This window comes from Lynx canadensis, chromosome D4, assembly GCF_007474595.2.
Source record: "Lynx canadensis isolate LIC74 chromosome D4, mLynCan4.pri.v2, whole genome shotgun sequence".
NCBI lineage: Eukaryota > Metazoa > Chordata > Mammalia > Carnivora > Felidae > Lynx > Lynx canadensis.
In genome coordinates, this window is record NC_044315.2 from 61,239,929 (window position 1) to 61,252,791 (window position 12,863).

Sequence of the window (12,863 nt, forward strand, 5' to 3'; positions counted from 1 at the left end):
ACGTAGCCGAGTTTATTTGGGTTTCTAGTGACACCTCAGAATTATTGTGCAGGCGTGTCAGAGGCAAGTCAAAGTATTAACTACGCCCCCTCCGCCACGGGAGGAGTGCTGCGTGCTAAGAAGGGAAGTCCTCCTTCTTGGGGGGTGGGGGTGGGAACCTTCCCTTTCCCACCTGGATCAGGAGGAGGTCAGAAAGGAGTGTGGTTTGGAACCTGTTCTGGGTCTGCTCTGAGTTCCGAAGGGAGAGAGGCTCTTCGGGGGTGTGTCGGAGCTCAGGATCTGAAGTCTAAGTCTGAGATCTGAGACCAGGATTTGAGGACTTTCAGGGCCTGGAATTTGAGAGGTGGGCTAGGTTGGGGTTAGACACTGACAGCGGGAGGAGAAGACTGAGTCATATATCAAAGGCACGGAGGAAGGACTTGGGGGGCGGGCTGTTGAAAGTTGAAGCTTGGATTTGGGAAATGGAAGTTGAAGCCTGCCTGACGACCGCGGATCTGGGCGACTGTGTTGAGGATTGGTGGTGCAGGGCCATGAAGGGGGGATCGGGGTGGGGTTGGGGTCAGTGCTAGATCTTAGGTGCTGAGAGAAGGCTACAAGAGAAGAGCGTTAGAGCTGCCACAGCCTTTTTCCGAAAGCGACTCACACCCAGACACACCCCTCGTGCAACCCTCGCCCTCCGGGGCTGGAGGCTAAGCCAGGGCAGGGCTCGCTAGACCCTGCCGCTACCCGGCCTCCTCCAAGCAGGGAGCGGCTGGAGCTGGGGCAGGGGTCTGGCAGCACGGCCCCCGGGGAGTCTGGGGGCGTGGTCAGAGGCCGGCGCCCGCGGCTGCGGATTGGCTGTCCAGCGAGCCCGTGGGCGGGGCTCCGGGATTGGTCCCGCTTGGCCGCTCGCAGACAGCCGGGAGGCGGAGCCGGCGGGAGCCCGCCAGCCAATGGACGCGCAGCCCCGGAGCAGTTACAAAGGGCCGGAGCGAGGCCGCCGCGGCGGCGGGAGGTGGGGCGAGGCAGGGCTTGTTCAGGCGAGGTGGCGGCCGGGCCGGACCGGGCCACAGGCGGTGGCGGCGGGACCATGGAGGCGGCGGCCGCTGCTCCGCGTCCCCGGCTGCTCCTCCTCGTGCTGGCGGCGGCGGCGACGCTGGCCCCGGGGGCGACGGGTGAGCGGCGGCGCGGCAGGGCTGGCGGGCGGCTGCGGGGCGCGCGGGCCGGGCCCGGCCTCTGGCTCGCTACCTCTCTTTCTCAAACATGGCGCGGGGCCGGGGGCGCAGGTGGCGGCGCCGGGCCGGGGCCCGGCTGGCCTGGCCTGGCGGCCGCCACGCGAATCACGGGCGGGGAGTGCGGGCGGGGCGGGGCGGGGCGGGGGCGTGTGTCTGGGCGCGGGTGGACGTGCCGGGCAGCGGGCGGCCGCCCCTGCCTCCAGCTCCCCGGGGGAGGTGGCGTCGGGCGGAGCGGTCCGAGGGCCGGACTGCCTTGCGGGGAGCCAGGGGGCGCGGGCCGAGGGCCGGAGGTGGTGTGCGGCCGGCCGGGCCTGGAAGAGCCCGGGCGCCTTGTGGCGTTGTCTGGGCGCCCCACCCCGAGCGGGAGGGTCGCACGAGGTTCTCGGGGCCCGGGGCGGGGTTGGGGTCGCCGGAGGTTTCCCGGGCGGGGTATGAACTCTGAGCCTGCCGAGCTCAGGAGGGGGCGACGTGTGGGGGAGACCCCCGGGTCATGGGGGTGCCCTGGTTTTGGGCACCGGCCGACCCGCCGAGAGAGGCTGTTTCCCCAGCCGGGGGTGGCTCTTGGAAGGGGGAGCCGCGAAGCTTTGTGTGAGAAGAAGGAGGCACGAAGATGTGCGGAATGTTCTTCTTTGGTGGCGTCTGGGAAGTGTTGAAGTGAATCCAGTAACCAGAAGGCTACAGATTGTTTTCGTAGTAGAAACTTGAACGTTTGCTCACTCTGCGGGGTTTGGAATGTTTGAATGGGAATGACTCCGAATTGATCAAACGCTTTTATTTCCTCGAAGGAACATCGCTAGTGATGTTCCTTTTCTTGAGTGACAGTAGTTTGAATCAGTAGTCTCTGTGTACTTTGGTTTTTCAAGGGAGAATGTTTGTTTGCTCCTTTTTCCCAAAATATGAAGTCAGGATGGGACTATGGGTAATAACCTACTTCCGTGGAAGGAACAGTGAAAAACTTTGTTAACATCCAGACTAAAATACTAGAAACTAAAATATAGAATCCTTAGTGTTAGAAACTAAATTACATTGAAAGTACATTTCTGTTTCTAAAATTGAATACCAAATGTTTTAAAAAACAAACAACTCAAGAATGAGAGTGCCAATTATGAGTAATAGCTACTGTCTGTTAAAAGCTTACCATGATGTAGATGCATAAAGTACATTATCCAGTTCTCACAATGAAACCCTCAGGCCTTGTGGCATTTGCCCCATGTTATAGATGAGAACACTGAGTTTCAAACAGGTTAAGTACTTAGTTACTAAGAGCTGGAGTTAGGATTTCCACCCAGAGTTCAGTCTTTTCCAGAACCTAATATGCCTTAATATATCACCGTCTGACGTACCCATATTTCTTTTCAGTCCTCATAATGAGCACTTGGTCTTTATGATTACCTTTTTTGGTTTTGTCTTCACACTATGAAAATCCGGTTGGCTTTTTTCTGATGCCTACCTAGTCCATTCCTGGAATCCCTTCATACTGGGCCTACATTAGAGGAAATGCTGGTTTTCTGACAATGGCCTAAGGAGTGGGGGCAAGGTAAATATGTGGACAGGTAGGAGAATCCATAGTCAGGTATCAAGCAAAAGTAACATTTCTACAGCACTAATAATTTGAATAGCATACTTCACTCTTTCCACCTAGCCTACCCAGCACACTAAGTGTTCATGTATTCACTTGACAATATTGGACTTAATTAGCATCCAGAACAGTGCTCAGTCCATGCTGGGGAGAATCTTCCAGACTACACTGGTGTGCATACAGCACAAAGTTGATCCTGGTGCTGTTACTCTGTAGTCTAGACTCCCTCAACTGGTCTGCCCACGCTTGTTTATGTTGATCTTCATCGATTCTGAAGCAGCTCAAATGCACTTTTAAATTTATAATTTAGCTTCCTTTTTAAGACCTTGCAGTTATTCCTTATTGTCTGGGTATCTATCAGTTTTGTATTTCTCTGCCCAGCTTCTCCTTTCTTTAACAGATTTCTCTAGGGAAATTGGTTCCCTGTCCCTAGTACACAGATTAGTACCATACCAGTATGTCCACATATATATCCTGTGTGAGAGTCCTGGTTTCCTTTCTGCCATCGTGTAAGTTTTTTCTTTGAAAACATGCCTAAAACCCCCACTCTTTTTTGTTGTTGTGTGTTAGTTTATTGATTTATTTTGAGTGAGAGAGAGAGAGAGAGAGAGAGAGCGAGCGTGTGAGAGCATGAGCCAGCCGGGGAGAGGCAGAGAGGGAGGGAGAGAATCCCAAGCAGGCTCTGTGCTGTCAGTGCATAGCATGATGAGGGGCTTGATCCCGAGAACTCTGAGATCTGTGAGATTATGATCTGAACGTAAATCAAGAGTCAGATGCTTAACCAACTGAGCCACCCAAGCACTCCTCCATAAATGCTTCTCGAATGTCTCTTCTTTTCTTTGTGTGCAGCCATCAGTTTAGCCTGCCTGTTATCCACTTGACTCTAAGTTGCTTTCTAGTTTCTCTCCTCTAGGCTTTTCTATAGGCTATTGCCAAGCTAATCTTCCTCAGCCATCCTCACAAAGGGTTTACAAGATTTTCTATTTGTATTCACAGTTAGAGCAATACTTGAGGCTTATGATTGAAGCCATCTCTGAGTATTCAACCAAAGATTCTCAACTCGTTACTACTGTAAACCCTCAATTCCGGTGATTTCTGTTTTCCCACTGACTCTTGACTTTTTAGCCTTTTAACTACATATTTAACTTTACCCCTTTTGGGAATGTGAGGAGAGAAGTTCTCAGTCCTGTCTTCATGTACTGATTTAGTTCCTGAACTCTTTATTTCCTTGAACTGTATAGTACTTACAGTTTGTGTTGTTTATTTCTACCATTCCTGTGCCGTTCTTTAACTATACTTTTGAATGTGTTATAGGTACCCAGAGGGCAAGGGTTATGCCTTTTCCTTTATGCTTTTGGAACCTAGCACTGTGTTTTATATTCTGTTCCACTTAAATGCTTGTTGATTAAGTGAATTCCACTTGACTGAGCCTTCCTTTAGTATTTATACTGTTTTATGTAAGTACAACTTATGCGATATTAATTGGCATTTCTGTGTATATAATATGGAAATTGCATAATGTGATGAAAGAAGCAGTTGGTTATTAGATTTGCTTGTTAGTCCTCAGCCTCACCCCTAGTTATACAGAAAACTCTGGATCATACCTACTTTCCTAATTCATGAGATTTTGAATACCAGATGAGAAAGTTGTATTGGAGGTTTGAGGTTGCTATTTTGTGTTGATAAATTACGGATTGATGTTCAGCCACCAATTTCTACTGGGCCACGTGTGGTTTTGACTGATCAGACATCCTTTCTGATTGGTTGGCACCATTGTGGAGCCAGTTGTTAAATATTTTTAATATTATCCCCTGCAGAGAGGCATCAAGTAGTCAAGGAGGGAAATGATTAATGTAGGCTGAAGTAATGGGGGGAGGCTTTCTGGACACTTTAGGACTTGAACTGACTTTGAAAGGTAGCTTAAATTCAAATGGGCAGAGAGGGAGATTTGATGAGTAGTACTGTGGTCCCCCACTGTCCTGGGGCCTACACCAGGGCAGGAATCAAAGCTTTATTGACTGGCAAGTTCCTTTTTAGAGTTCAGTTCTTATACTGCAGGGTTTGGATGTATTACCACGGTTTCTTTCCCCAATTCTGAAAACTCTGTAATATGTGAATGGAAACAAAATAGAAAGCTAATCTAAGTGGGATAATCAGGGAAAATAATATTATGGACTGCCCACCAGGGTAAGCATTCTAATGCTGAAAGTTGTAAGTCCCTTTGGGTTTATAAGGGAAAAAAATGACATCAGAGATTAGGTGAATTTCTTAGGGTCAGGCAGAACTAAGACAGGAATTTAGATTATCTCATTCCAAATCTTCTGCTCTTTTTTTTTTTTTTTTTATTTTTAACGTTTATTTATTTTTGAGACAGAGAGAGACAGAGCATGAACAGGGGAGGGGCAGAGAGAGAGGGAGACACAGAATCTGAAATGGGCTCCAGGCTCTGAGCTGTCAGCACAGAGCCCGACGCGGGGCTCGAACCCACGGACCGTGAGATCATGACCTGAGCCGAAGTTGGACGCCCAACCGACTGAGCCACCCAGGCGCCCCACAAATCTTCTGCTCTTTAAAATATGAAGGGCTTTGAGGAGGGGAGGGCAGGGTTAATGGAGTGACTTACCTAAGTGAAGTTAGTTATCTTGAATTTTACAGAATTTATGAAAAGTGACTTCTGATGGAGTGGGGGAGGGGCTAAAAAGTCCTCAAGAGAAGGTCAATATCCTTTTTATATTGCTGATAAAAAGACCTGGTGTAGAGCTTATTGATTGAGAAGAGTAGACTTTAGTAGTTTAAAAGATGGTAAAGCTGTTTGGGGTTTAATTGAAGTGGATGTAATTGAGAGGCCTTGCAGTGCATGGTCTAGGTTTAGAGTTTAGATGATCTACTTGTTGAAATTAATAAGGGAACTGACATGATCAAAATAATTGAGAGGGAGGTAATCTTGTTCCTCTGAGGAGGGCTGCTTATGTGGAGAAGATCTTTGCTGAGAAGGTTCTTCTAGGCCTAGTTTGAAACAGTTATCTGAACTCAACACCATTCTGGTAGTACCTTTTAGTTCATCAGATATTTTCATGTCTAATGACATGGGTTTAAAAATGCCATTTTTTTATGGATGGCCCTTTTGATGTGAGAACATGTTTCGTCAAACCACAGAGCCTCCTGTGCATGTTGACAAACTGTCCTGCCTTTTGCTGTTCTTTCTTGGTTGTGGCTTACATAATGCAAGTTCTCTGAACAGATGACTGTGGTTTATTATCATGTGATTGGGTCACTCTTTGCTTCCTGCTTCTGGAATTGAGGGCAGATGCTGGCATGTATCTCAGGGATTTCATGCATTGTCCCTAGAACTGGCTTGAGAAAAACTGTTAGAATCTTAAAAATTATGGTCTGTCTTGACCCGGCCTAACTCTAATACTTAGGGTAATTAATGACTTTCTTAACTGAATTTCTTCATTATCAAATCCAACTGTTAGCATAAACAGTAGATTTGTTGCTACTTTGAATGAGATCCAGTTTTAGCTCTACAGTTTTGGCCCAGGTGATGCAGGTAGGTTTCTTATGGTTACCCTTTTTTCATATGAACTTAATGATTGGTTGACTTATAGGCTATTTGCTTTAGACAGACACTTTCTCCAACACTAGTGAGAGAGAGGAGTAAGTCTGGGTCCAGTTTCTGTGGGTCCAGTTTCATAGATCACATCTGGCTTTTTGGAAAGCTACTCCCTGTTTGGCAATCTCAGAGAATACAACATTATAAAGAATGATTTCTAACTTAAAAAAAAATTATGACTTGCAAGAGATGGTGCACACAGGTTACTTTGACATTTCTTGAAGATTCAGTGGTCCATGTACCATTTATCAATCTGAAAAGAATATATGATAAGAATGTGCCAGGCATTCTGTCTGCCTTGTCTCATTTAATTCTCAGAACCAACGCTGATGGTAGTTGTATAATAGTACAAAAGTTTCTTACTTATGTACCAGTTAATTTCCAGAAGATTTTTTTTTAAGTCCATTTGTTACTAGGTCCGGGTGACCAATGCTCAAGAGTTAACTGTAGATTTTGATGACATTGGTTTTTGTTTTTTTTTTTTTAATGTTTATTTTGAGAGAGAGAACATGTATACAAGTGGGGCAGAGAGAGAGGGAGAGAGAATCCCAAGCACGCTCCGTGCTGTCAGCACAGAACCCAACACGGGGCTCGATCTCATAAACCATGAGATCATGACCTGAGCCAAAATCAAGCATCAGACACTTAACTGACTGGGCCATCCAGGTGCCCTGATGACATTGGTTCAAACCCAGGATTCTTTTCAGCTATCTTACATGTTATTCAAAGATGTCAATATTCTTTCATCTTTTAGTCATAGATATATTTATAAAAAAAGATACTGCTTCAGATAGAATAGAGATCTGTAGGCTAGTAACAGTCCAACCACTGAGGTTCGAATGATTGTGCATTACCACTAACTCCAGTAGGCAGAGTTAACAGGATTTTGCTCAGACTGGAACTTAGTTTGTATCTGTGAAAGTTTGTAAAAGGAAGAGCTTCTGTGTTTCCATTTTACAGACCAGGAAACTGAGGTCATGATGTTAATAAGTGGTGGGACCTGCACTTGAACATTTTCAGAGGGTGTACTCTTTCCTGCACATCATGTTGCTTTTGTATACAGTAAATATCTTGTTTCGGTCACTTCATCAGGAAGGGGTTTTTTTTTTCTTCTTTTTTTTCAACCATGAGAATTTGCTTCAGCTTGTCTTAATTATAGTGTGCCTCTTTGCAACTGCAAGTTACTCAGATGCTTGCAGTCTTTGACTTATATTTTTAGGTAATTTTAATCTCTCTGATGAGTCTAATGATAGTTGATCACACACTATTTGTATTGATTTATATATTTTCATAGCACACTCTTTGCTTCTTAAAGTAACATAACCACAGCCTTGAAAATAGCTGAAAATTTGAATTAGAGAAAAGAAAAAAGCTATCACTGTCCATCATTAACTCTTTGACTCATCCATTCCCCATGGGTTTTTTTTAGTATAATAAAGTCATTAAAAAAATCATTCTATCTCTTTCAGTAGTTTATCAAAGCTAATAAAAGTGTTTTTAAGTTGCAAAGAGCTTCAGCTTGTAGTGACCAACACAGTGGGAAGTAGAGAAAGAGGCTGACTTCCTTTAAGAAATATGATACCTGGGGGGTGTCTGGGTGGCTCAGTCAGTTGAGCATCAGACTTTGGCTCAGGTCATGATCTCACGGTTCGTGGGTTCGAGCCCTGCATCGGGCTCTGTGCTGATAGCTCAGAGCCTGGAGCCTGCTTCAAATTCTGTGTCTCCCTCTCTCTGTCCCTCCCTCGCTTGCACTCTGTGTCTGTCCGTCTCTCCCTCTCAAAAATAAATAAACATTAAAAAAAAATAAAATAGAGAAATATGATACTTGGGAAATATGATAAATACAGATTCAGTAATAGCAGCCATAGGCACTGCTTTATAGAAGTGGTAGGACTTGATCCCCTGCCTTGTGGGATGGACAGAGTTTAGATTGGGGCAGAGAGAAAGCTCTCCTAGGTAGGGGAGGATGATGCATATGAAGAAGGAGCATGTTAAGTTCCAAGAATTTTAAAGGGAGGAGTGGAGGTTCATGATTTAGAGGATGGGTTCAAGGAATTATGGGCCTTAAAAATCAGGTGAGTGGTTTTAATCTGACGTGTTTTTATGACATTTCAAAGAAATCGGAGGAGCTGGTAGTAGGGCCTTTGCAGGGCTGTCCCTTTGCCTCTGCTCTTCCCCACATATCCGCACAGCCTCCTCCCTTACTTCTTCCACATCTTTCCTCAAATGTCACCTTTTTCTCAATGAGACTTACCCTGACCACCCTTTTTTTAAATTGCCATTATCTTACTCTGCTTTTTCTTTTTTTGTAACATTTACTACCTTCTGAGATCCTGTACTTACTTAACCGTATTTACTTATTTACTCTGTCTGTTGTTTCCCTCTTCCTACTAGAATATAAGTTTATGAAAATGGATATCTCTGTTTTGTTCCCACCGTATCACAAGGGCATAGAAAGTGTCTGGTGCATCATAGGCACGCAGTAAATATTTGTTGAACGGCAGTAGATCTTAGTTGTAGGAAGTTGGAGTACAAAAATTAAGGATTCCATGAAATAAAAAAAGAATGACTCCAGGACTTTTACATCTGGATAATGCTTTTAACTAGTAAGGAATTAGGTGAGAGAAAGATTGACAGGGAAATGAAACCTGATTTGAACATGTTGAGTTTGAGGTGAGGATCGCATAACCAAGTGGAGTTTTTCAGTAGGCAGCAAAGATGTAAGATTGGAATGTGGTTGGAAATGGGAGAGAATCTTAGGCAAAGAAACAATTATCAGCATTTGCCTTCTACCTCATTCTCTCTCTCTCTCTCTCTCGCCCCCCCCCCCTTTTTTTTTTTTTTATTCTGGTGCCCTAAAAAGCCACCTTACGTGAAGTATTTGTTTTGACTCTGAACTCCTAGCTTAGATGTGGAGCCTTGCTCAATTCACTGAGATATTCTTCCTTCCTGGATTGCAGGTCCATGCTTTGTTCTCTCCACCCCCTCCAACACCAAAGAAATATGTATTCAGAATTATTTGTGATCTTCTGATTGTACTGACATTAGCGTTCAAGCTCTCTTTCACCTCTTGAGAATCTGCTCTGGTTCTTGGATGAGGTAGAAGAGAGGCCAACATATAGCATTCATACTCTTTAGCATTCATACCTTTGAGAGGAGCACTATTTTGTAACTTTCTTATTGTATGGGAAAAATCTATTCAGTGATTAGCTTGTGTCCTCTGACTGTTTTCCAGGAAAGGATTTAGGAAACTTGAAATAAAAACATATGCAGTAAGATCAGAACTAATGACCAGAAAGATAAGAACCAATAAATAAAAGGGGAAAAGAAAGAACAATTCTCCATAACTTTTAGCTGGGGAAAGCTTTTGTAGTTGAACACAATACGTAGCTCTGAGTTTTCTAGCAGTGAGAGCAATCAGGGAACCTAATAGTTTGCATCTCATTGCCTGTTATTGAGCATTTATGGGAGGCTGCCTCCTTCCTTAATAATAAGGAGCCCCAGACACAAAGATGCAATGCAGGGAGAATCTCTAAGTAGTAAAGGCTTCCTGGACCTCAGCCCTGATTCTCGTTCGCAGGCTTCTTCTTCAACATGTATTGAGGGTTGTGCTACCATTTTTCTTCTCCATGCAAAGGCTGTGATCCAAGTATGGACACACTAGTCTTACGCTAATGCCAGTGGAACAGCTGATGTAAGGCTGCAGCATTTAAATCAAGCTTAGCTAAAAGCTAGAGGATAATGAATAGAGAAAGCAACATGAAACTGTTCAAGCTGGCTTACAAAGACATTTTCCTCATGTCCTTATCTTTTGGCCTGTCTCCATTTGGCAGACATCATCTGAGTACTGCCACCAGAAGTGAATAGAGCCAGGCATTTATCTTTCTTCAAACAGGGCCAAAACAGCAGGGTCCAGAGAGTGTCTTTGCTTGGGTTTCCCATCTGAAGAGCTGCCTCCTTTCTGGGTGATGGATGTTGGGATCGATGACTTCCTTTAGGAGAGACCACACATACTCAGAGAATGTGTCCTTACACAGGTAGGATGCATAGTAACCCTAATATTCATATAAAAGATACTCACATATGTTACCATGAAGGATATTCTTTGTTAGAAACATGCCAATTTCATTGGGAAAAACAAGTTTCTCCCTGCTCTCGAGCAGAATCTATTATAGAAGGCTTTGTATAAGGGGCATGAGAGAGAAATCAAGTGAAGAGTTTGGGTTTATCACTGTCCATGACTTGAGTAGATTCACTTTCCTTTCTTACTTCTCAGTCCTAGTGTTTCCTTGTTCTAATCAACAGGGCTGAACCTCCTTATTTTTGTTCATTTGCTTCAGGATAACCATTCCATCTAGATTTCCTAGGTGTGAACCTCACGTATTACATAATAGTGTGTATTTATAGTTCTAGGACACCTTGTGCGGGCATCCTGTTACATTTCTACAATATAAGATCTTTAAATATGCATTGAAATACAAATAGCTCCCATGGAAAAAAGCAAAAACAAACAGCTTTTTTTAACTAGAAGTGAGGGCTAATATTTGGGAGCAATGAACATGGAGGAGATAGGTAAGCCTGAAGAGGAATGTAGAGATAGAAAATTAGTAACTGACTTTTAATTTATATGAACACGCACAATATATGTATGATCTTTGTTGGTTTTTTTCTGGATGTATTTATTCCCAAATGGAACCATAATGTGCTCTAATTGAGTCTCTTTGTTTAGCACATGGCTGTTGATTTGAGTACTTTCTCCAATTGAAAAACTGACATTTTAATTTTGTTATTCAATGTGCAACAGATTTAAATAAAAACACCAAGATTGTGTATTGTAGATTTCCTTCAACAATAATTATATGTAATTATTTTACCAAAATAAACAAGTTAAAGTAGTTTTGGCTGTTTTATCGCATTTTACATTTGGAAAAAAATTACACACCAGGGACCAGAGTTTGCTCATGTTTCTCAGTGAGGAATGAAAATTTGTTTGCTAGTTCTAGCTAGTTCCACCAAAGCAGTACAAAATTGATGTTAGTAAAAGGTACTGAAAATGTGAAGGGGAAGTGCAACTGGAATTAGGTCAGAGTGGCTACATGCTACTAAAAACAGTGGGTAGTTTTCATGAATGTGGTATCTCAAAATTTTAAGGAACCTATGAAGATTAAATGAGATTATAGCATACTTTCTGCCACATAGAAAACACAAAGTAAATGGCAGTTATTTTTAAGAAAATTTCATAGAAATATAGGATTTTTAGGCTATAAACAACCATAAGTATGGGGATCATGATTATATTTTGTCTCACTTTATTTTACAGGTGAGGAAACTGGGACTCCGAACATATATGGTATTTCAGGATAATTTTAGGAAAATAATTCAGCTAATAACTAAACAGGAATTTCACTTAAAACTTCACTTAGCATCCCCCACCCCTTTTTTTTAAATGTTTATTTTTGAGAGAAAAGAGTGAGCATGTGGGGGAGGGTCAGAGAGAGAGAATTCCAAGCAGGCTCTGCACTGTCAGCACAGAACCCGATGCGGGGCTTGATCTAACAAACTGGGATTGTGACCTGAGCCAGAATCAAGAGTTGGACACTTACCCAGCCAAGTCACCTAGGCACCCCTAGCACCCTTTTTCTCACTCAAGTCTCCATTAGGGAGAATGGTTTTTTTTAATTGCCTAAATTTATGGAAGATCTCCTTAAATGCTCTGAAATTAGACCCTCAACAGATGGTAAATAATGATAAAATCAATATAGCAAAATAGTGACAATTACAGAATTTAGGTGTTCACAGTTTTTCTGAATGTTCTGAATGTTTCTGAATGTTTGAAAATCTTCATACTAAAAAGTTGGGATAATTGAAAAAAATCTATAGTATCTCCTCATCCCAGATATGTTTCTAATACTGATCTCTCTAAACATAGACAAACCAACAGTACTTGCTATAGCCAAACGAAGTAAAAAAGCCAGGGCCCAGTGCCCTCTGGGATACACACAGTCGGCCCTTTTCTTGACATTCTTTAAGGATTGAGAACCACAGATCTGTCTTTTGTCCTTTGCTTTTCTTTCTTTTCTCTCTCTCCTTTTTTTTTTTGTAAATTATTTGAAATTCTCTAATCACCAACAAAGCAAGCCAATTAACACAATTATCACTGTAGATCACTTTCTTATGAACACATACTCTATTTTTTCCTCTTTCCATTGTTTTGATTTTATTTTTCCCATGGTAAATTTTAACTTTTGTTCTCTTCCTTATTTATAATGCATTTAAAAAAAACTTTTTTTTAACGTTTTTATTTATTTTTGAGACAGAGAGAGACAGAGCATGAACGGGTGAGCGTCAGAGAGAGGGAGACACAGAATCTGAAACAGGCTCCAGGTTCTGAGCTGTCAGCACAGCCTGACGCGGGGCTCGAACTCACGGACCGCGAGATCATGACCTGAGCCGAAGT

General features: G+C 43.2%; 1 protein-coding gene across 2 annotated transcripts in view; it reads left to right on the forward strand.

The window, feature by feature from the left end:
- Positions 1-1,011: 1,011 nt before the first annotated feature.
- The window catches only part of TGFBR1 (transforming growth factor beta receptor 1), a 57,917-nt gene continuing 46,065 nt past the window's right edge, over positions 1,012-12,863 (forward strand). The window contains exon 1 of one of the 2 annotated variants that reach the window (XM_030292670.1): positions 1,012-1,154. In XM_030292670.1, coding sequence (XP_030148530.1) covers positions 1,070-1,154 — 85 coding nt within the window. In that variant the 5' untranslated portion in view covers positions 1,012-1,069. The remainder of the gene's footprint in view (positions 1,155-12,863) is intronic. The other variant, XM_030292671.1, reaches the window with a different exon arrangement.